This window comes from Cannabis sativa, chromosome 6 (assembly GCF_029168945.1).
Source record: "Cannabis sativa cultivar Pink pepper isolate KNU-18-1 chromosome 6, ASM2916894v1, whole genome shotgun sequence".
Classification (NCBI taxonomy): domain Eukaryota; kingdom Viridiplantae; phylum Streptophyta; class Magnoliopsida; order Rosales; family Cannabaceae; genus Cannabis; species Cannabis sativa.
This window is the reverse complement of record NC_083606.1, coordinates 58143073-58167824: the sequence shown is the minus strand read 5'-3', so window position 1 is coordinate 58167824 and position 24752 is coordinate 58143073. Positions and strand designations below refer to the sequence as shown.

General features: G+C 32.6%; 1 protein-coding gene across 1 annotated transcript; it reads right to left on the bottom strand.

Moving 5' to 3' along the window:
• Window positions 1-439: 439 nt before the first annotated feature.
• Window positions 440-5050, bottom strand: LOC115725489 (uncharacterized protein At4g06598). The gene is made up of 5 exons (XM_061117312.1): window positions 4732-5050; window positions 3141-3858; window positions 2425-2504; window positions 1915-2037; window positions 440-1135 (listed from the first exon to the last, which is right to left on the bottom strand). The coding sequence occupies exons 2-5, from the start codon at window positions 3854-3856 to the stop codon at window positions 927-929; spliced, it is 1128 nt and encodes a 375-aa protein (XP_060973295.1). The 5' UTR covers window positions 3857-3858; window positions 4732-5050; the 3' UTR covers window positions 440-926.
• Between the last annotated feature and the right edge of the window lie 19702 nt (window positions 5051-24752).

The window sequence follows — 24752 nt, the reverse complement described above, 5'->3', positions numbered from 1 at the left end:
TTTGTTGATTTTATTAGAGGTTTAATTTTTTTATAAATAAAAAATTAATTAACATGTCAAATTTTAATTGATTTAACATAATATAAGACACGACTTTTTAAAAAAATATATCTTAATTCACTTTCAGCGACATAAATCTTACTTACTCTATACTCAAATTTAAACACAAAATACATATTTCCATTCATGAAATTCAACTAAGTAAAAAAAAAATTAATTATGCATTAGAATTTGAAAGGCCCTTTATTTAAATTATTTCAGGTGAAAAATTACGCTTGAAATGTCACTCCAATACTAACTTATTTTCTAACCAAACATAAGAAAAGAGGGAAAATGTATTCCTTACAAATATCATATTTCCACATCTTTCAAGAAACCATAGAAGTTCAAAATATTCTTGAGAATTTTTACTTTATTTTTTTCAACAGCCTGTGAAATCTGAGTAAACACTAGTACGATGGCTTTCATTAAACACATTTTACAAATAAACATTCTAAGCATTACGCAGTACAACAGAGAGCTTCCCACAGCTCTTAGAATCCTCACAATAGGTGGACATTTTCAATTGAAGAGAGAAAAAAAAAAGGAAAAATTGGAGCATACAACATTTTATGAATTATCATCAATTATGATCACTTAACAATACAGAAATACTGAAATATTGAGGCTGTTCTGAGTTACCACCTCCGGTGAGTTGCCAGCCCGAAATTGAAGAATATTCTGGCGGCGACTACCAGGTGCACAAGAGATATTAACTTAACTGAAATGGCAAGAAACGGTTGAAATCGAAATGCACAAAGTGGTAGAAGGCATCAAGCAAGGTGAGCTTAGCTTTATGATCCCAAACAAGGGAAACAACAATTTTGGTTAGATATGGCAGCGTTAATCAAGGACTGAGAAATGGCAGAACATGGCTCAAACTACATCTAGATGCGAAGTTGACCTGTCACAGAATCACGGCCTGAATTTGAATCCTTGTGTTTCATAGAAAGATTTGCGAATTGAGACTCGAGGTCTCTGCTGTTAGTGCGTCTGTGGCTAGAAGATGGTGGTGGCTGTTGTGGAGGTGGCTGCTGTTGCTGCTTATACAAGGTTTTCAGCCTTCCAATCTCCCTCTCCAATACTTCATGCTCCACTAAACAAGGGAAAAGATGGCACCATATATCTTATTCGCTTTTCAACATTTTATTTGTGTACCCATATGTATTGTGTGCAAACTACAGAATCAAGAAATGCCCAGAAGAGGCAGCATTGACATTGACATTCTTATTCTTATGATTTTCCACTTGCACTAACAATTTATGATTTACTCAAAGTCAAAACTGAAATACATAGCATAAAGGAACCAAAGCACCACAAGTGGAAAGAGTATATAGACACCCAAAAAAGGTACATAAAACATAGAGAAATCTAATGAAATTATAATAAATATATAAATAAACAAAGCAAAACTGAAAATAAAAATAAAAATAGTTAAACAAGAAATTTCCCCACCGTATTTCTGCAATCATGATCTCCTTTATCTATTTAGTTTAGCTGATGAGAAGAGAAATTAAAAAAGATGCATAGCAAGGTTTTGCATGAGCATTTCAATTTTGCATTAACAATTGACCAAAGGCACCTCAGAAAAGCTAAATTAACAAGATAGGCCACAGAAACATCCATAAACCCACAATGTTTTTTGAGTTTTCAGAAAGATAGTTACAAATTTCTAATGATTAATTTAATAAGCATGAGCTCCAACATACACACTATAGACAGTTCTTCACTCCTAACAGTAGTTTTCAGTTGCATTCAGAGAATTCCCAAGAAAATCTAGAGCATTTTTCAAATTTTCAAGTATAACCAGATTAAATCAATAAAATAGGACATTGCATAAGTTTTCAAACAATAAAATCAGCTAAAGAAACTTACAGTATTTAATAAGTTGCTCCTGCGCCAAGCTTTCTAGCCGTTGCTTAAGGGCCTTATTCTCCATGCTCAGAATAAGATTCTGCTGATTGAGAAATTCAAGTTCTGCTGTAACTTCAGAACCTTCTGCCTGTAGAATCACACAAACAAAAACATTAAAACAATTTTCTATTAAAAACTTAAAAGAAGCATTATGTGTTGGAAAGTGTCTCTAGAATCTAGATACAAAAGGAGTCCTCCAGAAAAATAATAACAATTAAACAAATTTTAAATCTACATCAAATAAATCCAGTCTTTAACTCCAGATTGATCTGTGTCATATTTCTTCCAACTACTGATTCTTTTTTTCCTCAAGCAAGGCTCCCCACCTAATCCTACAATAGTTGGAGACCAGGAAACTACAGAAAATTACTACGTAGGTACCCAGGAGGTGCTCAAACCTCAAACTTTGTGGGAGCAAACCACATGCCTAACCATTTGAGCTACCCCTCTTAGGATTCCAACTAATAATACTTGCCTGTAAAGCTTGTACATTTCTCTCCAGTTCAGCTATGTACTGAAGCTTCCGGACACGTGAGCGCTGGGCAAATTGCCTGTACAAATAGAGTTTCATTTTATCAATGTACTCATAATCTTGTTTCAAACTCACAAACATGGTTTGAATATTCATTTTTAATCTAGATGCATGTAATACCATCATACAGCCACAAAGCAAGAAAGTAATAAAAGCAGTACAAAGATAAATTGAAGATGAGAATTAACTTATAAAAGATAGGACCAAAATCTCAGAAATTGTCCAGACAATGACCCTATAGCTATTAGTCAATAAAAACTTTAATTCATTAGTACAAATTTCCAAAGCTTTTATGCCAGTTTACCCATCTTTTTCCTTGTTCGTTTGCATGTGATTAAGTCATAGAGAAAAAGAATCATCATTTTGAATGTGTTAAGCAACTATGAACAAAAAAGTGTTAACGTTTCGAATATATCGTACTACATTCCTTTCCGTAAGGGTTGCTATTATTATAATCCTATAGGAATCAAAGTAGATTAGCTAAAGCCTTTGATTAAAAATAGATATGTTTAAGATTATATGCATAAAATTATGTAAAGCAGCACTAAATCAACAAACAGAAAAATAAAATCATAAAAATAATGCAATCGTGCTAAGTTTATCATCCAGGTAAGTGGTAGATATGAAAAAATAAACAAGCAATTTAGGTACATACTGTTTAGCACGTTTGGTATCAGTGTCTGAAGATGAAGGCCTAATACCAGGACTATCCTTTTTGTCGGAAGTCTTTGAATCATGTGAACTAGTTTCAACTAAGTCATGCTTTTCACTTGCTGTAGATGGATGGCCATCTGCTTCAAGTGGCATGCAAAAAGATCCTGAACCCTGACGAGATATAATATCCTTGCCAGAAGGAAGACCACCTGGGATATTTACATTCAAAGAAGAGTCCCATGCTTTATTCTTCTGTTTTGCCATGTTCATTTCTGCATAGAATGAAGCATGTCGCAAATCCTTATGATGATCGAAATCTTGAGATCCCCAAGAAGGAGTTGATACCAAATTCCTATATTTGAAATCATCCTGAGCAGAATAATCAATGTTTGAGTGATTAATTGCATCTACATATGCAAAAGAATCACTTGATGATCGTCGGTGGCCGCCTCTGCGTACAGGTGTCTCAGGTTCATTAAGAAGGTCATCAAGCCAAGAAGGTTGTTCCTCTGCAAGAAAACTCTCTGAGGAAGTTCGTTGGTGATGCGAATTTCCTTCTCTAGGTTTCTGAACAGCTTTTGATCCAACCGCAGGACTAACAACATAATCGGCATATGATGGTGAAACACTAGGAAATGGACTTTTTGGAGGAAGTAAGGCATGTTTTCCAGAGTACATCAAGCTTCTAAAGTTAGTCGAACCCTTTGAATTTGCCATAGCTGAGGAGCAAAAAGTATAACCAACATTATAAAATGAATCCATAATCAGCATTCTGGCAGACTAACAGTAAACTCGACAATACTTACACAGGGAATAAAAGCAAAAAGAATGAAACCATGAAAAATGAACAATTTTGAAGAAGAAAAAAATTGACACAAACATCAACAAGAACAAAAAAAAAAAAAAAGAAGAATTCTACGACAGAAGTAAATGAAACAGCTAACTATAGAAAAAAAAAAGGCCAAACTACGTGCCATAACAATGCAACCCCCAAAAACATTTTCTACAAAAAGTTTAATACAAGACCATACAATTTAGTAAAATGTTTCAACTGAGCCATCCTTGGCTCATATAACACGGGTCAATCCCACAATGGGCATGGTTGCCACAGTAAATTTTCAAATACATTAGCCCCTTCAATCTCAATTCAACCTTATATTTTATGAAGAAAACTAAAGAAACAGAAACATATTTTAAGGTATCAATCCCCAGAGAGCAATATAAGGTGATTTTTACTGTTAATGTTTTTCTTTTTGCCACAAAAACAAAAATTGGACCTGAACATATCAGAAATTAAATATTCAAGCCATTCTTTGTTTTCCCATCTCACATTTTCTCAAGAACCAAACAGAGAATAAACAAACAAAGAAATGTAGAATGAAAAAAATATATATCTTTGAAACATAATCTATGGGATTCCAGAAAACAAAAATGATGCATCTATAAGATTAGAAGCTGACTTATACAGAAACAGAAGAAAGATAGATTCGTCTTCCAAACCAAAATCAAAAAACTTTTTTTTAAAATAAAAAAAAAAATAAAAATCATTTCCTTATTGAAAAAACAAAAAAAATGAAAAGAAGCAAGCGTACCTTGTTGGAATTAAGAATCAAGATCTCAATATGCAATGAGAAAAGTAAGCGAGAATATTGAAATTTAAAAGAAAAAAAAAATGGAAACAAAAATCGCTTCTAGGGTTCGTTTTCCCTGTTTTTCCTTCTACTTCTAACAAGCGCCTCTCTCTCTCTCTCTCTCTCTCTCTCTTCCTCGTTGAGGCCTGGGTTGGAATGTAACTAAAAAAGTATAAACCAATTTTTGTTTGTGTGTTTTAAAGTTTTGTATAATTCATATTTTCACCCCAAACTATCTACCAAATATTATTCAAGCCCTTTCTTTACCTTTTATTTTTCATTTTTACCTTTTCTATAAAGAATATTTTGTTTTATTCCAGCTACCAAACCAATAAAAATTGGGGTAAGTAATAATTAGACTTATGAAATGATGTTACATTTCTGAAGATATTTTCTAAAATAAATTAGAATTAATTTTACAAATAGTATTTTTCTTCTTCCCATGATTCCTAAGATTTAATATTATGTAAAATATTACAAATTTCACATTAATTAAAATTGACCCTATTCTCATTTTAAAGCAATTCAGTTAAATTTACAAAATTAAAAACAATTTTTATTAATCATATTAATCTACTTTTGTTTGGGAATGAATCTAATATTTAATTTGAGATTCATAAACGGTGGTGACTACATGAAGACTCTTCCAATAAAAAAGATAAGTCTTTTGTTTTTATTTTTGGCTTGAAAAGATTGTTTCTGGTATTTGATAGGAGGGTTTTATCAATTATTATTTATTATTATATTTGAATTGAAAGTGATTAAAAATTGAAAAGGAGAGCTGTAATTTAGAAGCAAAGTGGACAAAATTTGGAGTAAGTTGCCAATAATAGTGATACATGATTGGCATTAACATAATACAAGTGGGCTAGAGAGAGAAAGAAGAGGAGAGAGAGACAGAGAAGGACAAGGGCATGAAAAGTGGGATGAGAAGACAACCAAACTCCAGAGCTAAAGTGTAGAAAAGGGCACAACAAATTCCATGCATAACAAACCAAACAAGTGGACTCACCTCACATTTCAAACCCACATTTTGCCTCTTCCATGTTTTTTTTTTCATTAAACAAATCAATTATTTACTAGAATAATAATATAATGCAATTTGTTTTAATTGGAGAAAAATATATAGGGCTCGTTTAGAATGTCGTATTAGATTGTATTGTATTGTATTATATTGAATTGGATTATATATCATATTTTTATATAATAATATGTTAAACTTTAATTTATACTAAAATATTATATATTTAGGTATCCATAAAAATTAATACTACATATAGTTTTACATAAAATACAATTGAATATAATACAATACAATGTAATACGATGTAATACGACGTACCAAATGAACTCATAATGTTCTAAATCTTATCAATATTCTTGCTTCAAGCTCTCTCTCTTTGTTAAATATGATTCTCTTAGCATATCTTCAAATAAAATCATTGTTAATAGTTTTATTTAGGAAAAATTTTCATTTCTATTTTTTTTGGGGCAAAATTTATGAAAATATATATTTTTTTTTTTTAAAAAAAAATTCTTTATGGGAATTTTTTTTGAAAAAAAAAAAAATAGTTTAGGGTATCTATAGAAACCAATTATGTAGTATCTTTTATTTTTTCTATAATTTTTTTATAGAAAATTATATTTTTGCACAATTATATAAAAACTCCTAAAATGTATAATTTTACTTTATTTAGAAACTAGTTTTTTTACAATAATAATATCTTACTTGATAATTACATTTAAGTAGTAAATTAATTTTTAAGAGCAATAATATTAAATCTTTACTTAAATACCCTCTTCTCTTTTTTTTCTTTATCTTTCTTTCAACAATAACACCTTCAATAAGTGTAATATTAGGAATGACTTGATATTATTACTGGATAAAAAAAAAATAAGTACCAATATTTGATAGTATTACCATTAAAAAAAAAAAGAAAAATAGTTGTGTAATTATTAACAAAAATTCAATATAATTATGTCAAAAAAATTATTTTCTTACTTTTTTTAAAAAATAATAATAATTTGATATTTAAGTACAACTATTTACCAAAATAAATTATATTATTATCATAATGTGATTATATTGAAATTGGTATTCTCCAACTTTCTCTTTCATTTAGTAGGGAAAAAAAAATTGTCTCACTTTTGGTTTGGCTTAAGACAATAGCTCAAAGAAGACATCTCCTTTTTTAGAGATCTCATCAAGTAAATTAACTCAGTTTTATCTCACTTCCCCAATGCCTCAATTACTCATGTCAACAACACGATTAATACTTTTGCTCACAAACTTGCAAAAATAACTTTAAGGTTAGATGAAGTTGCAATTTGAATTGAGGATGACCCTTATAATCTAGTTGCTCTCCTCTCCTCAAAGGGTATCCCTTCTTTAAAAAAAAAAAAAAAGACTATACATAAATACATTTTTATTTATATATATAATTTTGTAAAAGTTATTTTTTCAAAAATGTCATAATGTTGGCATTATAAGATAAATTGGGTGTTTTTTTTTTTTTTTTTTTCTTTTGTGTGTATGTAAGGAGTGGAGTATACAATGGATGGTTTGGGATCTCACATGATATCCAAACGGGGCCTACATGAAACCCTAATTTATGTAGATGATCGAATTTTACCTACCCTATCTATATTTTATCATTTTATCATGAACGTGTGAAAGAGTAATGTGGGCAACTTGTTCAAATAATTTTATATATAAATCTTATGTATGGAGCTAGGAGGAGGGTGTCACATTTACTTTACTAATAAGATGTCTCTCTTTCACTAATCAATATTTAAAGAAATTATAACCTATTCTTTTTATACGATTATTTTATAGTAGACATCTTACTAATTTTTAAAAAATTATGAACAATTTACGATAAAAAAATTGTAAGCTTTATTTATTTACTGAGATTTTTAGAAACTAATAAAATAGAACTTAAAAAAAAAAATAATAAACAATAAGCAGATAATTTTTATATAGTTCGGGCGTTAATAATCTTTAGTCCATGAGTCAGTTATATTGACCTTACAAGCGAGTGTTGAATAATACAAGCTTTTACAGTATAAAACCTACTTCTCACTCCTTTTGTTTTTCTTGAAGAAGAAAAAAGTTAGTAAGAATTTTAGTAGAGATTTAGCTAGTATAAAATTACTCGCTCTTTGTACATAAAAATGAGAGTATTTATATGCACATGTGTTGAGTTTTTGTGTCCTAATTAAAACTCTATTTCAATGTAATCTTGAATATTCATTTATCAATAAAGGAACATAATTATTTTATTACTTGTTTAATACATTGCTTGGTTCACGTGTTTATTTCATGATCATTTGTTTGATTTCTAAATTCATTTAAATCTTATCACATTGTTATTCATGATTACTGTGTTGTCTACATAGTGGAAAGTAATCGAGATTATGTGATTAAATGTAGTCCCACGATTTATCAGTACACAGGATTTCCACTGATATGATAATCAACAATGTAGTTTACTTACACTTGAATAGTGTTATGTCTTTACCAAGGCATTGGTAAAGTATGCTTGGATTGGATGTATTGTTATACATCGGACTGGATCGATATTGAACTTGGATAAGATATCATAAACTTATCGTTATATATTTCTAAGTCAATATCACTTAGTTGATCTTAGACCAATGATCTCAATCCTGAGATGGTTAGGTTCTAGTTCAATTGTATTATTTATGTTCTTTGACTTGGTCGTTAAAGTTGACCAATTAGATCTTCCCGATACTTATAACTTGAGAATATGGTAGTTCAATTGAGTGGGAGCGCTAATCATAGATGCGAAATCTAGAGCTCTTCATTCTTTTTGAGCAAAGTCTTCTTAGTCTTCAACCCATTGTTGGCTCGGGTAAGCTCCCCAAGTTATTTCTGCTGGAAATTATTTTACCAGGATCTTAGATCTACTCACAAGTATGTTGATTAACATCCTAAATATGAACTTCTAAAACGATTATAAAATAAACACATATAAAGTTTTAGAAACCTTACATTGGGTGCAGCTGAATTAAATGACTCATTCCATTCAGATCTCTAACCCTTGTATCCTTTCTGTCGCAGAGTATTATCAAGATCTGAACCTGGATCTCTTTCACTCCTTCTTTAGTGCTAAAACTCCTTCTTGTTGAATGTCTTTCTTCACGATCTTCCTCACTATGATTGAGGTATCACTTGCTGTGTGTGGGCACTACTCTAATCACTAAGAGATTTCAAAATTTCAAGGAAGAAGAAAGAGAAGAAGGTGGCGGCTAGGTATAGAGAGAGAAGGCTCAGGTTTTTCTCTGAAGGAAAAGTGTGAAAGTTAAGTGTAAATTTCCTGAAGCCTTCACTATCTATTTATAGCATTCCACTAGGGTTAGGTTTGAATTATTTGGTATTAAAATAATGAAAATATCATACGAAAAACCCTATAAAAGTGGCCGGCCCTAAGAAATGTGGATTTGGGCCTCACTTTTGCAATTTTGCAGTTTTATCATTTTTGCATCTCATTTTCTCAAAAAACGTCAATTTTCAAATTCAACCATTTAAATGCCAATTCTAATTATTTAATAACTATAAATAATTATTAAATAATATTGTCATTTATCATATTTATTAATTGAACCATACAAAGTATCATAATTAACAAATATGCCCCTAAAACTCTTTCTTTACAATTTCGCCCTTACTTAGTGAAAAATTCAAAAATAGACATAGTCTAATTTGAGAATTATAATTGATTAATCAAAACCAATTATATGAGTCTTACAAGCAATATTATCTCAACTAGTGGGGGGGCCATGGGTCTATATAACCGAGCTTCCAATAAGCAGATCAAGAATTTATAACCTAATTTCACTGACTTATTAATTCTTCGTTGAATCCACGCATAGAACTTAGAATTGCACTCTCAGTATATAGAATGCTCTATATGTTCCACCATATAGAGACATTATTAGTTATCCATTGTTATAATCCTAATTTGATCAATGATCCTCTATATGAATGATCTACACTGTAAAGGGATTAGATTACCGTTACACCCTACAATGTATTTTATCCTTAAAACACTTAACCCCGTATAAATGATATTTCAGCTTATGTGAAATGAGTACTCCACCATTTATTTTCGTTTGGTTAAGCTCGAAGGAGATCATCCTTTACTCCAAATAGAAGCTATAGATTCCATGTTTATGTTAGCGCTCCCACTCAATTGTATTACCGTGTTCCCAAAATGTACGTATCACCCTGACCCAAAAGTAGGCTTAACTAACAATCAAAGAACACGAATAACCTCTTGAGATTGAGCCTAATCATAACAGGATTAAGATCATTTGATCTAGGATCAACTAGGCGATATTGACTTGAATAGATATTACGGTAAGTTTAATAAATCTAAGTCAAAGTTCAATATCGGTCCCTTCCGATGCATACTCCATGCATCCAACCTGAGCTTTACTTTAACCAATGCTCTGGAAAGAACATAGCATTTCTCCAAATGCAAGTAAACTCTGTTGTATATTATCATATCAGTAAAACCCTGTGTCTGATAAATCTAGGAAACTTTATTCACATAGTCATGTTTACTTTCCAAAGTGTTGACAACACAATAAACAGGATCATGTATGTGTAAAGGGTTTCAGATGAATTTATAAATCAAATAGACAAGCAATTGATAACATGAACCAAAACATACACAAATGAATGAAAAATACTTCTGTTTCTTTATTGATGTTGAATAAAATGGATTACATTGAAATGGAGTTTTATTTAGGGCATAAAACCCAACAAACTCCCACTTGCACTAATATAAAACAAAAAGTGCATGTCAAATAATCTCAACATCTTGATATACAAATCAAGTGTAGTAGTAGTAAACTCCTCGTAATAGGATCTGAAAGGTTGAATTAAACACAACCTTTTCTCCACCATTACTCTTCCTTAATCACAAAATCATTGATAATGTGAAATTCCTCTCTATATGTCTACTCTTTTTGGGATACTGGATTCTATACCTTTGGCAACTACTTTTGGTTAATCGAGAAGCTTCTATAGATTGCCATTAGAAAGAAAATGCTTCAGCATCTTACTAAAGTAAGTTGCTTGCATTAGAGTAAGTAATTACCAGGTATACCACAAGCCAAAGGTTTATATAAACTCAAACCTATAATACTAGGAACAGGAAGTTTTGTTAAGTCCATTGATTAGACTTATTAACGAAAATTTCCTTTTATGTCCTTGTAATAGAAAACTTTAGGTTATTCCATTTGAATGGATTAAACCATAGTTCTATTGGCTTTTCTTCTTAGTTTCTTATCTTGACAATCCATTACTTGTTTAAACTCACAATGGATTGTAATCACTAGTGTCTTCCAAGTCATAAGAAGGTGAGTTCCTAGAAACTCTCCCACTACGACAAGGTACCGTGAATTATGTCTAAGAAAACTAAATGGTATTGATCTCTTCGGTTGTGACAAGACAACAGAGGCAGTGGGATCATCATATGTCAAATAAGATGATAGAACACTTTTGGAATCAAGAAATAAATATCTCCTTTATTTGCTACTTTATTTTCAGACTTAGTCATTTTCTTAGAAAAGTAGTATTTGTTTAAACAAACACTTTCTTATCTATTGACTATGGGATGGTCCACCCCTAATCACTTAGAATAGCTAACAAACCATGGTTAACAGTTCTAGCTTTTCTTAAGATTTTGATTAGGTCATCCATGAATCTAGTAATGATTTACATTAAGTATACAACCATTACATCATTATGAAATTATATTACCATAGAAAGACTTAGGCAACGACTAGTAACTAATCATCAATACGCAAATCGAAATTTCTGGGGAGATAAGTTTGGATATAATACAAAAATCAATTTAATGATCTTTGAACTATATATCTATTAACTATTTCTCCACCCCTATCAGTTCGCAAGATCTTTAACCACTTACCTTAATGGTTTTCCACCATTGCTAGAAATCAGAAATTTTTCAAACATTTCAGATTTCTTTGCATAAGGTATAATCTAGAGTGATCGTTTTAAGAATACAACGAAAAACTCATATCCACCCCTGAATGTACATCCATCTACGAATGAGATGAACAACTTTCAGTGGATATAGGCATATTAACTCTTTGCAGAGATTGATCTTGTCAAAACCACTATGAACAAGATACAAATGTCATAGATTAAAAAAATGTGGTTGTGTCTTTTTGATGACTAATGTTTAGTTACATTCAAAAGTTCTTAGAATAGTGCAAGTGGATCCTGGTCACAGAATACTAAACTCATATTCCATACAGTTTGAATCCATTGATAGAAAATGGTTATTAAACACTTGTGAAAGTGTAACTGTATTGTATCCTGGAATTAGAAATATAAGAAAATTTTTGTTTGGAATCTAAAATTAAAGTCAAAGACTTAAATTTATACCAAATATAATGAGTAATTCTTCTTGGACCATCACTACTAATTTAGACTCTAAGTCAGATTTGCCCATACAAGTAGGAGATTTCTAAGATTGAGGACTTATATCATTGTGAAATAGAATTTCGGGATTATAATCATATGTGTCATTTAATTTATGAAGAGAGAAAATAGAATGACATTAAATTATATATAGACCCAGGCCCGGCCCTGGGCATAGGCGGGCTAGGCCTGTGCCTAGGGCCCACCTATCCCAGGGGCCAAAAAAAAAATATTTATCTTTTAAAATTATACCATTTTTTTTACTGATTTTCAAAAATACCATATTTTTTTTCTAAATAAGGGCCCAAAATAATTTTTTTTCTATGGCCCACTAAAAGTCAGGGCCGGCCCTGTATAGACCATTCATCCAATGATATGTTATTGAGCTAATTCGAAATGAATAAGCTAAGAGGAATTATGATGATTTCGTTTATAAATAAGAATCCAACGATGCTTCGATTAGCGAGAGTCAAAGTAATCTTATTTATACAATCTTCTTGTTTCATATTGTAAAAATACTAGTCTAAGGTGTCATCTATTGATGAACAGCTAGATGTTGCATATACAATATTTATCTTTCGAGATCTAACACTATTATGTATGTCTAATGGTGAAAATCCATTAAGGATTTATCTCATTAGATAAACAAACCAAGTTAGACCAACAATGAAGATTCGAAATTAAACTACAATTTAATAACAGAAAATAACATGGTTCAATGTAAATTCATACACAATTCAGAAATTATTAAACATATAGCAAGTAGGAATGACAAGTGAAAATACTAAAACATACAATCTTAAATAATTTTCAAGGTTTTCAACAAACTGATATCAGTGTCCCGTTTAGGCGAGATTCAAAGCTACCATTTATTGAATAGAGTTGTCAGCTCATCTAAAATTTTAAACATTCTAGCAACCTTTTATTCGATCAAGATTGGAATCCAGCGTTGTCCCGTTTAGGCGAGAGTCAAGGCTATTCTATCTTATGAGCTTCTACCATTGTTTCATATTGTGCAAGTCAAATACAGTCGCCACCATTAGGGTGATCCATACCATATAAAACACTTACAAAGCTACTTATCTTTCGAGATTAAACGGTGCGAACTTGCTAATGAACGTTCCTCCATTAGGGAGGATTACTCACTAAAACAAACGCTATGTAAAACCAACAATGGAGATCGAATATCTTAATAATAAAGCTCATTCTTTAAAATGTATTTTCATTATTATTTATAATAAAATATATTCATTAAATATCGAATTTAGAATTAAAATTCTAAATTAGAATTTAATTTAATATTTATAAAATTATACTTAGATGGTGATTGAAATAAGTTGAATTATTTCCATCTCAGTAGTAATTTTGATATATAAATATTAAGAAAATTATTTAAGTTGTATTAATTTAAATTAATTTGCAACTCAAAATAAATTTTCATGAGAATATATTTATTGTATTTTGAAAAAGAAAGTATAAAAACTTTATATTTTTGAAATACTTAAATAATAATTACATAGAAAAATACTTCAAGCAAAAATATCACCTATCTAGATTTTCCTTTGACTAATTAATTCAATTTCTAATAATATACTTTAATTCATTTATTTTAAATTAATCAATAAATGAAAAAAATCATTGATTTTAGTTGGTCCAAGAATTAATTAAAATACATAATTAATTTACAACTTAATCTATTTTTCAAGATAAATTCAAAATCATCTTGCATTATGAAATGCAATTTCGAAAATTGATTAATAAAATAAAGAAAATATATATTTTGAAAATTATTTAAATTTAGTTGAAAAAATAAATTTCAACTAAAAATAACTTTCTATTTAATTAAGTGTCATGAAAAAGAAATATTTAAGTATCATGATGAAAATCAACTTAGATATTTAATTTTCAATTTAATTAAATGTATTAAATTCAAGAAATAAATAATTAAGTGTAGAGAAGGCTTAATTATTAATCTCTAGTTTAATACTAGGAAAAAATATACTTAAAATAAACTGTACTAAAATTAATTATTTAAATAATTAATTTTACAATGTATAATATTTTCCTATTTAATATTGGAAATAATAAGTAGTCTAGAAATAACTATCTAGAAAATATCTTATTTGACTAAGTATCTTTTCCACAAAATTTGAAAAAATATCTAAATTAAGTTGTATTAGAAAAAATCTAGAACTTAAATATTTTCAAATTTAAATTTAACTAAATATCAAAAATTAAGTTGTAACCACTTAATTTGAAAATATTCCATTTTAAGTTAGTATTTAAAAAATATCAACTTAAAAAATATCTAAAGAATCTTAATAACCAATTCCTAAAATTCCTCAACTTAATTTTGAAATTTGAAAATCAAAAGATATTCACATTTAAGTTGATTAGTTTGAGATAACTAAATTTCAACTTAAATAGGAATATTTAATGAAAAATTCAAATTAAGCTTCAGAAAGAATCTAGTTGGTTATAATTCTATATTTAATTAAATACAAGAAAACACATATAGTTTAGCTTAGAATAAAATTCTTTAAACAATGGTTTTCTTAAATTAATTTCAAAATAAATGTAATTAATTATGTTGCTAATCAATTTTATTAGGTTAAACTAATTTAATTAACCTAGTACAGTTATTCAAATCAGGCAAATGGGCCTTCACAATTGGGATAGTTCATGTGAGGGGGTGCTGGGTTCAGTATGTCGTACCCACTACTATGGCTCCCAACTCTCACATAAGGCCCAAAAGAGAGGAATTTAACCTTAAAATAACAACTGTTATTAATTGAATAGGCCCAAAAACTAAATGGGCCTAAATAAAATCTATCAAAAACTATGATATTTTATTTAGCAACAACAACCTATATGCATCTATAACAAAATTAAACATATAGGCTCACACAGGCACACAATTTGGATGGATCCTATCATGTTGCTAGGTCATACACAGATGAAAGAAGATTGTAAAATTTACCTGTTACAAATTATTTACTTGACCAATGGAACCATGAGTTAAAATCAGATCATTGGATCTGTCAACAAGTTAACCATGGCTATTTGCAATCAAGCAATAATAGGTTTTATAAAACTTACATACAAGCTAAAACACATACTCCTGAAACAAGGTTAGCTGGATAGTTTGATGTAAGATTTATTTAATTTTTTAAATAATTAAATTTCAAAAAATAATTAAAGAATAAAAAAAAATATTTATTTTCGAAAAAATAATAATATAATAATATATATATTTTCGAAATTAATAAAAATAATATTTAAAATTAAACCTACAATTTTGAAAAATTAGGTTTCAACTAACCTAAATATCATTTCAAAATTTGCTAACTACTTTTAAAAATTTAATGTTATTTTATAAATTAAATATTCAATAAAAATAAAAAAGATAAATAAATATCTTTTCAGATTTTATGATTTAATTTAAATAAATAAAATAACAAAATTTAAAAGTTAGCAAAATATCTTACTACTATTTAAAATTACATGATTATAGTTATCTTATTTTAAATTTAAATAAGGTCAAATTATTTTTAAAAAATATTTAATTTAAAATTTAAAATCTGACCTTAAATTTAAAAATAAGATAAGATATAATCAAATTTAAAAATAAGATAGATAATTAAGCAAAAGATAGATATTTACTTGTTTTCAAATTCAAATTACACTAATATCTAAAATTAAATTTAAAAAATTCAAATTAATTTATTTCTGATATTAGATTTGAAAATTGAAAAGTAAAAATCAAAATACAAAACTACACAAAAAATCAGAAGTTAATTCCATGAAATAGCATGAAGTTAAAGCTTAAAGTTGGCAATGGCGAATTAGTATCGGTCAAAGCTAGAGGAAAAGCCCGCATCAAGTTTCAACAAAGATTTTTAATTTTAGAAAATGTTTTATTTATTCCAAACTTTAGTAGAAACTTGATTAGTGTCTCATGTTTGCAAACACAATCTTATATATTGAATTTTTCGAGTACAAATTGCTCAATTTCTCGTAATGGATTTCAAATATGTGTTGCTATAATGGAACAAGGGCTTTATGTTTTAAGACCGAGTACTCAAATCTCACTAAATAGTGAACTTTTCAGTGTAGCTAGACCTAGAAACCTAAAAAGAAAAGAGATTGATAATGATGATCAAACTTATCTATGGCATTTACGTTTAGGTCATATAGGCTTTGATAAACTCAATAGGCTCACCAAAGACGGTCCATTGAAAAATGTCGTCTTAGGTGAACTGCCAGTATGCGAGTCCTGCCTAGAAGGAAAAATGACTAAACGTTCTTTCTCTGCAAAGGGAGAGCGTGCCAAAATCCCTCTAGGGTTAGTGCATTCTGATGTCTGCGGACCTTTGAATGTCAAAGCCCGAGGTGGTTATGAGTATTTTGTCACTTTCATTGACGATTTCTCTAGATATAGTTTTCTTTACCTAATGCAAAAGAAATCTGAAACGTTTGAAAAGTTTCAGGAGTTTCATGCTTTGGCCCAAAACCAATTAGGTAAATCATTAAAGATCTTGCGGGCGATAGGGGTGGAGAATATATGGATATGCAGTTCAAAGATCATTTAATTGAACTTGGAATTGAATCCCAATACACTGCCCCAGCCACTCCACAACAAAATGGAGTTGCAGAAAGAAGAAATCGCACTCTTTTGGAAATGGTTAGGTCTATGCTGAGTTATTCAACTCTGTCTACGTCTTTCTGGGGATATGCTATACAAATGGCAAATGACATTCTAAATGTTGTTCCATCTAAAGCAGTCCCTAAGACACCCGTCGAACTTTGGAATGGTCGAACACCTAGTTTACGCCATTACAGAATTTGGGGGTGCCCTGCTCATGTCTTAAGAAAGAAAGAAGGCAAACTTGAATCACGTACCGAAGTATGCATGTTTGTCGGAAATTCTAAAGAGACTAGGGGTGGACTATTTCATAGTCACAAGGATAACAAAGTGTTTGTTTCTACAAATGCTACTTTCATAGTAAAGTTGTTCTAGAGGAATTGCTATCAGATATAAGTCCTTCCAATGTTCCGTCCTCTTCCACTCGTGAAGAAGACAATCCCACTCCCTCAGTTGAACAAACTGAGAAATCTACTACTAAAGTTTCTGTTCAGAAGACAACCGTACCTCGTCGTAGTGGGAGGGTTTCAACAAAACCTGCTCGTTATGGCTTGGATGGTGAAATCAATATGGTCGTAGGTGACGGTATTGATGACGATCCATTAACCTATAAACAGGCAATGGCTAGTCCGCAACGGAAACGATGGTCAGCCGGCATGGATTCAGAAATGGATTCCATGAAAAAGAACAAAGTCTGGGAATATGTAGACGCACCTGACGACTATCATCCGATAGGATGCAAGTGGGTTTACAAGAAGAAAAGAGGAGCTGGAGGCGAAGTCGAAACTTTTAAAGCTAGACTTGTAGCCAAGGGTTATACCCAAAGAGAAGGTGTGGACTATGAGGAAACTTTTAGTTCTGTTGCCATGCTCAAATCCATCTGAATTCTTCTCTCCATAACTGCTGCTTTCGATTATGAAATCTGGCAGATGGATGTCAAGACTGCCTTCCTTAATGGGGTACTTGAAGAAACCATCTATATGGAGCAACCAGAAGGTTATGTTCTTCCTGAGCAGGAAAAGAAAGTTTGCAAGTTAAACAGGTCTATCTATGGACTTAAGCAAGCTTCTCGCTCATGGAACAAGAGGTTTGATGAAATCATCAAGACCTACGGCTTTCTTCAGAATGAAGATGAACCTTGTGTTTACCAACTCAAGGAAGACCAAATAGTAGTATTCTTGGTCCTTTATGTTGATGACATTTTGATCATTGGAAACAATGTCAAGAAAATGACTCACATCAAGGAATGGCTCAACACTCAATTCGATATGAAAGATTTGGGTGAAGCAGCCTATGTTCCTGGTATTCAGATTATCAGAAACCGGAAGAACAGATCTCTTGCTCTCTCTCAAACAACCTACATAGACAAAGTCTTAGAGAGATTCTCCATGAACAACACCAATGGGGCAAACATGCCTTCTAGATATGGTATTCGTCTATCTAAGGAACGGTCCAGGCGATCCTCAAGAGATAGAGGACATGGTGAAAATTCCCTATGCCTCTGCAGTTGGAAGTCTAATGTATGCAATGTTATGCACTAGACCTGACATCTGTTATGCTGTTGGAATCGTGAGCAGGTATCAGTCTAATCCAGGACAAGAACATTGGAATGCAGTTAAGTATATTCTGAAATACTTAAAGAGTACAAGGAATCTTGTGTTAGTCTACAAGGGTGGTGCTTTAAATCCCATAGGCTACACTGATTCAGATTTCCAAGCAAGTCTTGAAGACAGGAAATCTACATCTGGGATGGTGTTTACTCTTGGGGGTGGAGCAGTGGTTTGGAGAAGTGCTAAACAAACTGCGATATCGGACTCAACTATGGAAGCTGAATACATAGCAGCAGCCGAAGCTGCTAAAGAACTTGTCTGGCTAAGAAAGTTCTTCACCAGCATAGGTGTCGTTCCTCGAATGGAAAAGCCTCTGGTACTACTATGTGATAACAATGGAGCAATAGCAAACAGTAAAGAACCTCGAAGCCACAAGAGAAGCAAACACATTGAAAGGAAGTATCACATTATCAGAGAATACGTGGCAAGAGGGGATGTACTAGTTGAGAAAGTTGACACAGAGGACAACCTAGCCGATCCATTCACCAAAGTCCTGGCCGTGACAGCCTTTGAAAAGCACCGTCAGAATTTATGATTAATTGATATGTACTAATTAGTTTTATATTAGTGCAAGTGGGAGTTTGTTAGGTTTTATGCCCTAAATAAAACTCCATTTCAATTTAAATTTATTTTATTCAACATCAATAAAGAAACAGAAGTATTTTTCATTCATTTGTGTATGTTTTGGTTCACTTTATCAATTGCTTGTCTATTTGATTTATAAATTTATCTTAAACCCTTTTCACATACTTGATCATGTTTATTGTGCTATCATCACATTGGAAAGTAAACATGACTATGTGAATAAAGTTTCCTAGATTTATCAGACACATGGTTTTACTGATATGATAATCTACAACAAGAGTTTACTTGTATTTGGAGAAATACTATGTTCTTTCCAGAACGTTGGTTAAAGTAAAGCTCAGGTTGGATGCATGGAGTATGCATCGGAAGGGACCGATATTGAACTTTGACTTAGATTTATTAAACTTACCGTAAAATCTATTCAAGTCAATATCACCAAGTTGATCCTAGATCAAATGATCTTAATCCTGTTATGATTAGGCTCAATCTTGAAAGGCTATTCCTGTTCTTTGATTTGTTAGTTAAGCCTACTTTTAGGTCAGGGTGATACGTACATTTTGGGAACACGATAGTGCAATTGAGTGGGAGCGCTAGCATAAACATGGAATCTATAGCTTCTATCTGGCGAATAGTAAGCAAAGGATGATCTCCTTCGAGCTTGACCAAACGAAAATAAATGGTGGAGATCTCATTTCACATAAGCTGAAATATCATTTATACAGGGTCAAGTGTTTTAAGGATAAAATACATAGTAGGGTGTTACGGTAATCTAATCCCTTTACTGTGCAGATCATTCATATAGAGGATCATTGATCAAATTAGGATTATAACAATGGATAACTAATGATGTGTCTATATGGTGGAACATATAGAGCATTCTATATAACTGAGAGTGCAATTCTAAGTTCTATGCGTGGATTCAACGAAGAATTAATAAGTTAGTGAATTTTAGTGCTAAATTCTTGATCTACTTATTGGAAGCTCGGTTATATAGACCCATGGTCCCCCCACTAGTTGAGATAATATTGTTTGTAAGACTCATGTAATTGGTTTTGATTAATCAATTATAATTCACAAATTAGACTATGTCTATTTGTGAAATTTTCACTAAGTAATGGCAAAATTGTAAAGAAAGAGTTAATAGAGGCATATTTGTTAATTATTATACTTTGTATGGTTCAATTAATAAATATGATAAATGAAAATATTATTTAATAATTATTTATAGTTATTAAATAGTTAGAATTGGCATTTAAATGGTTGAATTAGGAAATTGGCATTTTTGAGAAAATCAGATACAAAAGGTGTTAAAATTGCAAAATTGCAAAAAACAAGGCCCAATCCACTAAGCCATGGCCGGCCACCTTTGTAGGCTTTTTAAGTTGATATTTTCATTATTTTAATGCCAAATAATTCAAACCTAACCCTAGTGGAATGCTATAAATAGATAGTGAAGGCTTCAGGAAAATTACACTTCACATCAGAAAAACCTGAGTGTAACACCCTAACTAACATAGGCGTATTACGTGATTTTTAAACATGCTGTGCAGCTCGTTGCTAATCAACGAGGTTTATGGAAAAACGTGATTAATTAAAATTTTTGCTTTTTAATTAAACTTATAAAATAATATTACAAAAGACCCGGGATCCCGATTATAAAATCATTTACAAAAAAGATTTAACTGTTTAACTGATACACAAAATAAATGTCGCCTAGCGACCAGTTACAAAATCAGCCTCGCTGTCCCGTCGATCGTACGCTCCAGGCCTAACCGCCCCGACATGTACAATCTTCACAAGCTCGCTCACGGTCCATCAGCTTTAGCCTTGCCTTTACCTACACATAAACGTAGAATTGTGAGTCGACAGACTCAGTAAGAAAAGCATAATAATACTCATACATAATCCCGGTCATGATCAGACGCCCATACCCCTGATCATAACCCTAACTGCCGTGTCCAACACGATACTGAGTCCCGCTACTGCCGTGTCCAACACGGTACTGAGCCACTACTGCCATGTCCAACATGGTACTGAGTTCTGAACGTTCATAGGGACGGTACTATTGACACGTAACAACCTGATCGGTCGAACCGGTCATACTCATTTCTTGGTCATACTCCGGCTCGTACCGACGTGTTACTATATCCTCACGATCGGTCGAACCGGTCATACTCCGGCTGCTGGTCATACTCCGGCACTGCGACGGGATACGTCAATAGTACGGAACCACCAACCAAGTGTCGGCTGATCGGTCGAGCCGGTCATACTCCGCCTTGGTCATACTCCGGCTGTACCGACGTGACAGGGTTGGATGGTTCGAAGCCAACATACATAACTAATGTAATCTAACAGGCTTCCTGCATGCTCGCTAAACATGTAATCTACATATGCATACTGTTATACTAATCTTACTCCGGATTCGAATTCGGGTGTGCGTCAACTTTTGGAACTTTAGCTGAGCGGCGGATTACAGGCTCCTAAACCATAAAAATCACAACACTATAAGTGACACGCTAAATCACTTCCCGGGGACTAAAACTAGGAACTAAGAGTTTCCCTATCGATAAAAAGCATGGCAATACCCCCTAAAACATAAAAACGAGGAAAAACACGGGTTCTGAAAATTCCCCAACCGGTAGACCGGTTCTACAACCGGAATTCCGGTTCTGGGAATTACTGGACCCTCATCCGGAATTCCGGTTGCACAACCGGAATTCCGGTTCCTCGCAGGAATTTTTCAAAAATTCCTAACTCAATCAAATCAAACCCAATTCATACCAAACCTTCCAGACCTGTTCTAAATACCCCAAAGAACATTTTCAAAGCATTAAAATAACCCAGAAATCACAGATACGAAATTTGCCATTAAAGCTCAAGCTTTGAGTTCTAAACTCAAACTTGAGCAAATCCCTCTAACATGCATTCAAACCTGATTAAATCTACTAAAACAAGCATATTACAACTTCTGAAAACAACTAAAACATCAAGCAACAACCCAGCAACAGATTACACAATTTCTTTCAAAAAATCATAGTTTTAGCTTAGAAAAATCATAACTTTAAACTTGATAGTAAGCATGCATTAAAACCTAGATAATCCAATCATTTTAGACCTAATTAAGCTTCTGCAAACAACAAATAAACACAACAACAACAGCCATCCAAAACTACATGCAACCTATCATTTTACTTCAAAAACTTCAAGAAACAAGATAAGAAGCTTAGACAAAGGAATACCTCTTCAAAGATCACCCAACACTTGCTGAAAACTACAAGATTCACAAGGAAAAATCCCTTTTTCCTTGCTGCACAACCCAGCCGAAAAGGAGAGGGAAAGAGAGAAAGAGAGCTTTTCCAATTTCTATTTTTTAAACTTAGTATTTTTTTTGTAAAATGAAGAGAATGAATAAAAGCCACTTATATCATTTTATTTCAGCCACTAATTAAACAAATAACATTTATTTCTCAATAATAAATTCACAAAAGACAAAACACTAATGGGGCAAAAAGACCATTTTGCCCCTCCACCTTAAAACCACATAAATCATACTAAAGGGGTATTTTTGGGAAATTCTAAATTCCCGGCCATTCCCGACATTCCCAATGTCTAATAAACCGTCCCAAACTACTAACATGCTAAGTTGTGATTTCTACTGAGCCAAACACCGAGTTCCAAAATACCGGGCACCGGAAATGCAAAATATGAAAACTACTGAATGACATAACCATGCATTTCTGAATTCCATAAATAACAGTATAATAAATTATTTAAATGGCTATAAATAATTTCCATAATTAATCATGATTAACTGCTAATTTCCAAATTAAACTAAGCGGGCTTTACAATTATCCCCCCCCTTAAAAGGATTTCGTCCCCGAAATCTAACCTGAATAACTCTGGATATTGAGCTCTCATATCTGACTCTAGCTCCCAGGTGGCCTCCTCCACCTTGCTGTTTCTCCAGAGAACCTTGACCAATGCTATGGTCTTATTCCGAAGGACTTTATCCTTTCTATCCAGGATCTGCACTGGCTGTTCCTCATAAGTCATGTCTGGCTGTAGCTCAAGACTCTCATAACTGAGTATATGAGAGGGATCTGAAACGTATTTTCTCAACATCGAGACATGGAATACGTTGTGAACTTCTGATAAGGCTGGAGGCAATGCTAACCGATATGCCACTTGACCTATCTTCTCGAGAATCTCGAAAGGTCCTGTAAATCTAGGGCATAACTTGCCTCTTTTCCCGAAACGTTTGATCCCCTTCATCGGAGATACCCTTAAGAACACATGTTCCCCTACTTGGAACTCAACATCTCTGCGTTTCGAATCTGCGTAACTCTTCTGTCTGCTCTGTGAGGCAAGCATTCTAGCTTTTATCTTCTCTATCGCCTCATTGGTCCGTTGCATTTACTCTGGACCTAAGTATTTTCTCTCCCCTGTCTCATCCCAGTGGATGGGAGATCTACATTTCCTACCGTATAACAGTTCATAGGGAGCCATCCCTATCGTACTCTGGTAACTGTTGTTGTAAGAAAATTCTATCAACGGTAGATATTTATTCCATGAGCCTTCAAAGTCCATAACACAGGCTCTCAACATGTCCTCCAATATCTGAATTGTCCTTTCGGACTGACCATCTGTCTGAGGATGGAATGCTGTACTAAATTTCAGCTTTGTACCCATTGCTCGTTGCAAACTTTGCCAAAATTTGGAGGTGAACTTCGGATCCCTGTCCGAAACTATAGACTTCGGTACCCCGTGAAGTCTTACGATCTCACTAACATACAATTCTGCCAACTGATCCACTGTAAATGTTGTTCTAACCGGCAGAAAATGAGCGGATTTCGTAAATCGATCCACCACTACCCAGATGGAATCAAATAAACCCGTGGTCCTAGGCAACCCGACCACAAAATCCATCGTGATATCTTCCCATTTCCATTCTGGTAGGGTTAGAGGCTGCAACAACCCTGCTGGTCTCTGATGTTCAGCCTTAATCTGCTGACAAGTGAGGCATCTCGATACGAATTCTACCAAATTCTTCTTCATACCGCTCCACCAGAAGTACGGTTTCAAATCTTGGTACATCTTGGTGGTGCCGGGATGCAGAGAATACGGGGTAGAATGAGCCTCCTCAAAGATCTCATTCCTAAGTTCCACACTATTCGGAACACAAACCCTGGCTTTATACAAAAGCATCCCACTGTCTGACACTGAAAAGTCCTTGGCTTGACCAGCCAACACCTCATCTCGGACCTTTACTAACTCCGGATCTGTCATCTGAGCGACTTTTATTCTTTCCAATAGATCAGATTTCAGCGTTAAGTTGTGAAGCTGACCTACCACGAACTTAATGCTGGATCTAACCATATCCTCTGCTAGCTGAGGTGAGATCTGAACCGTACTAGCTACTTGCCCGGGACCCTTTCTGCTCAGGGCATCGGCCACTACATTGGCTTTTCCGGGGTGATAGAGGATTTCACAGTCGTAATCTTTCACTAATTCCAACCAACGCCTTTGTCTCATATTCAAATCCTTCTGAGTAAAGAAAAACTTGAGACTTTTATGGTCGGTATAGATTTCACACTTTTCCCCATAAAGATAATGCCACCAAATCTTCAATGCGAAAACCACCGCGGCCAACTCTAGGTCATAA

Excerpts from the sequence above, each read along its gene's own strand:
- LOC115725489 (XM_061117312.1), bottom strand. The coding sequence starts at position 3,856 with ATGGCAAATTCAAAGGGTTCGACTAACTTTAGAAGCTTGATGTACTCT. Across the intron at positions 2,505-3,140 it reads GATACCAAACGTGCTAAACA|GCAATTTGCCCAGCGCTCAC; the intron begins GTATGTACCTAA and ends CTATTTGTACAG. Across the intron at positions 1,136-1,914 it reads GGAGCAACTTATTAAATACT|TGGAGCATGAAGTATTGGAG; the intron begins GTAAGTTTCTTT and ends TCCCTTGTTTAG.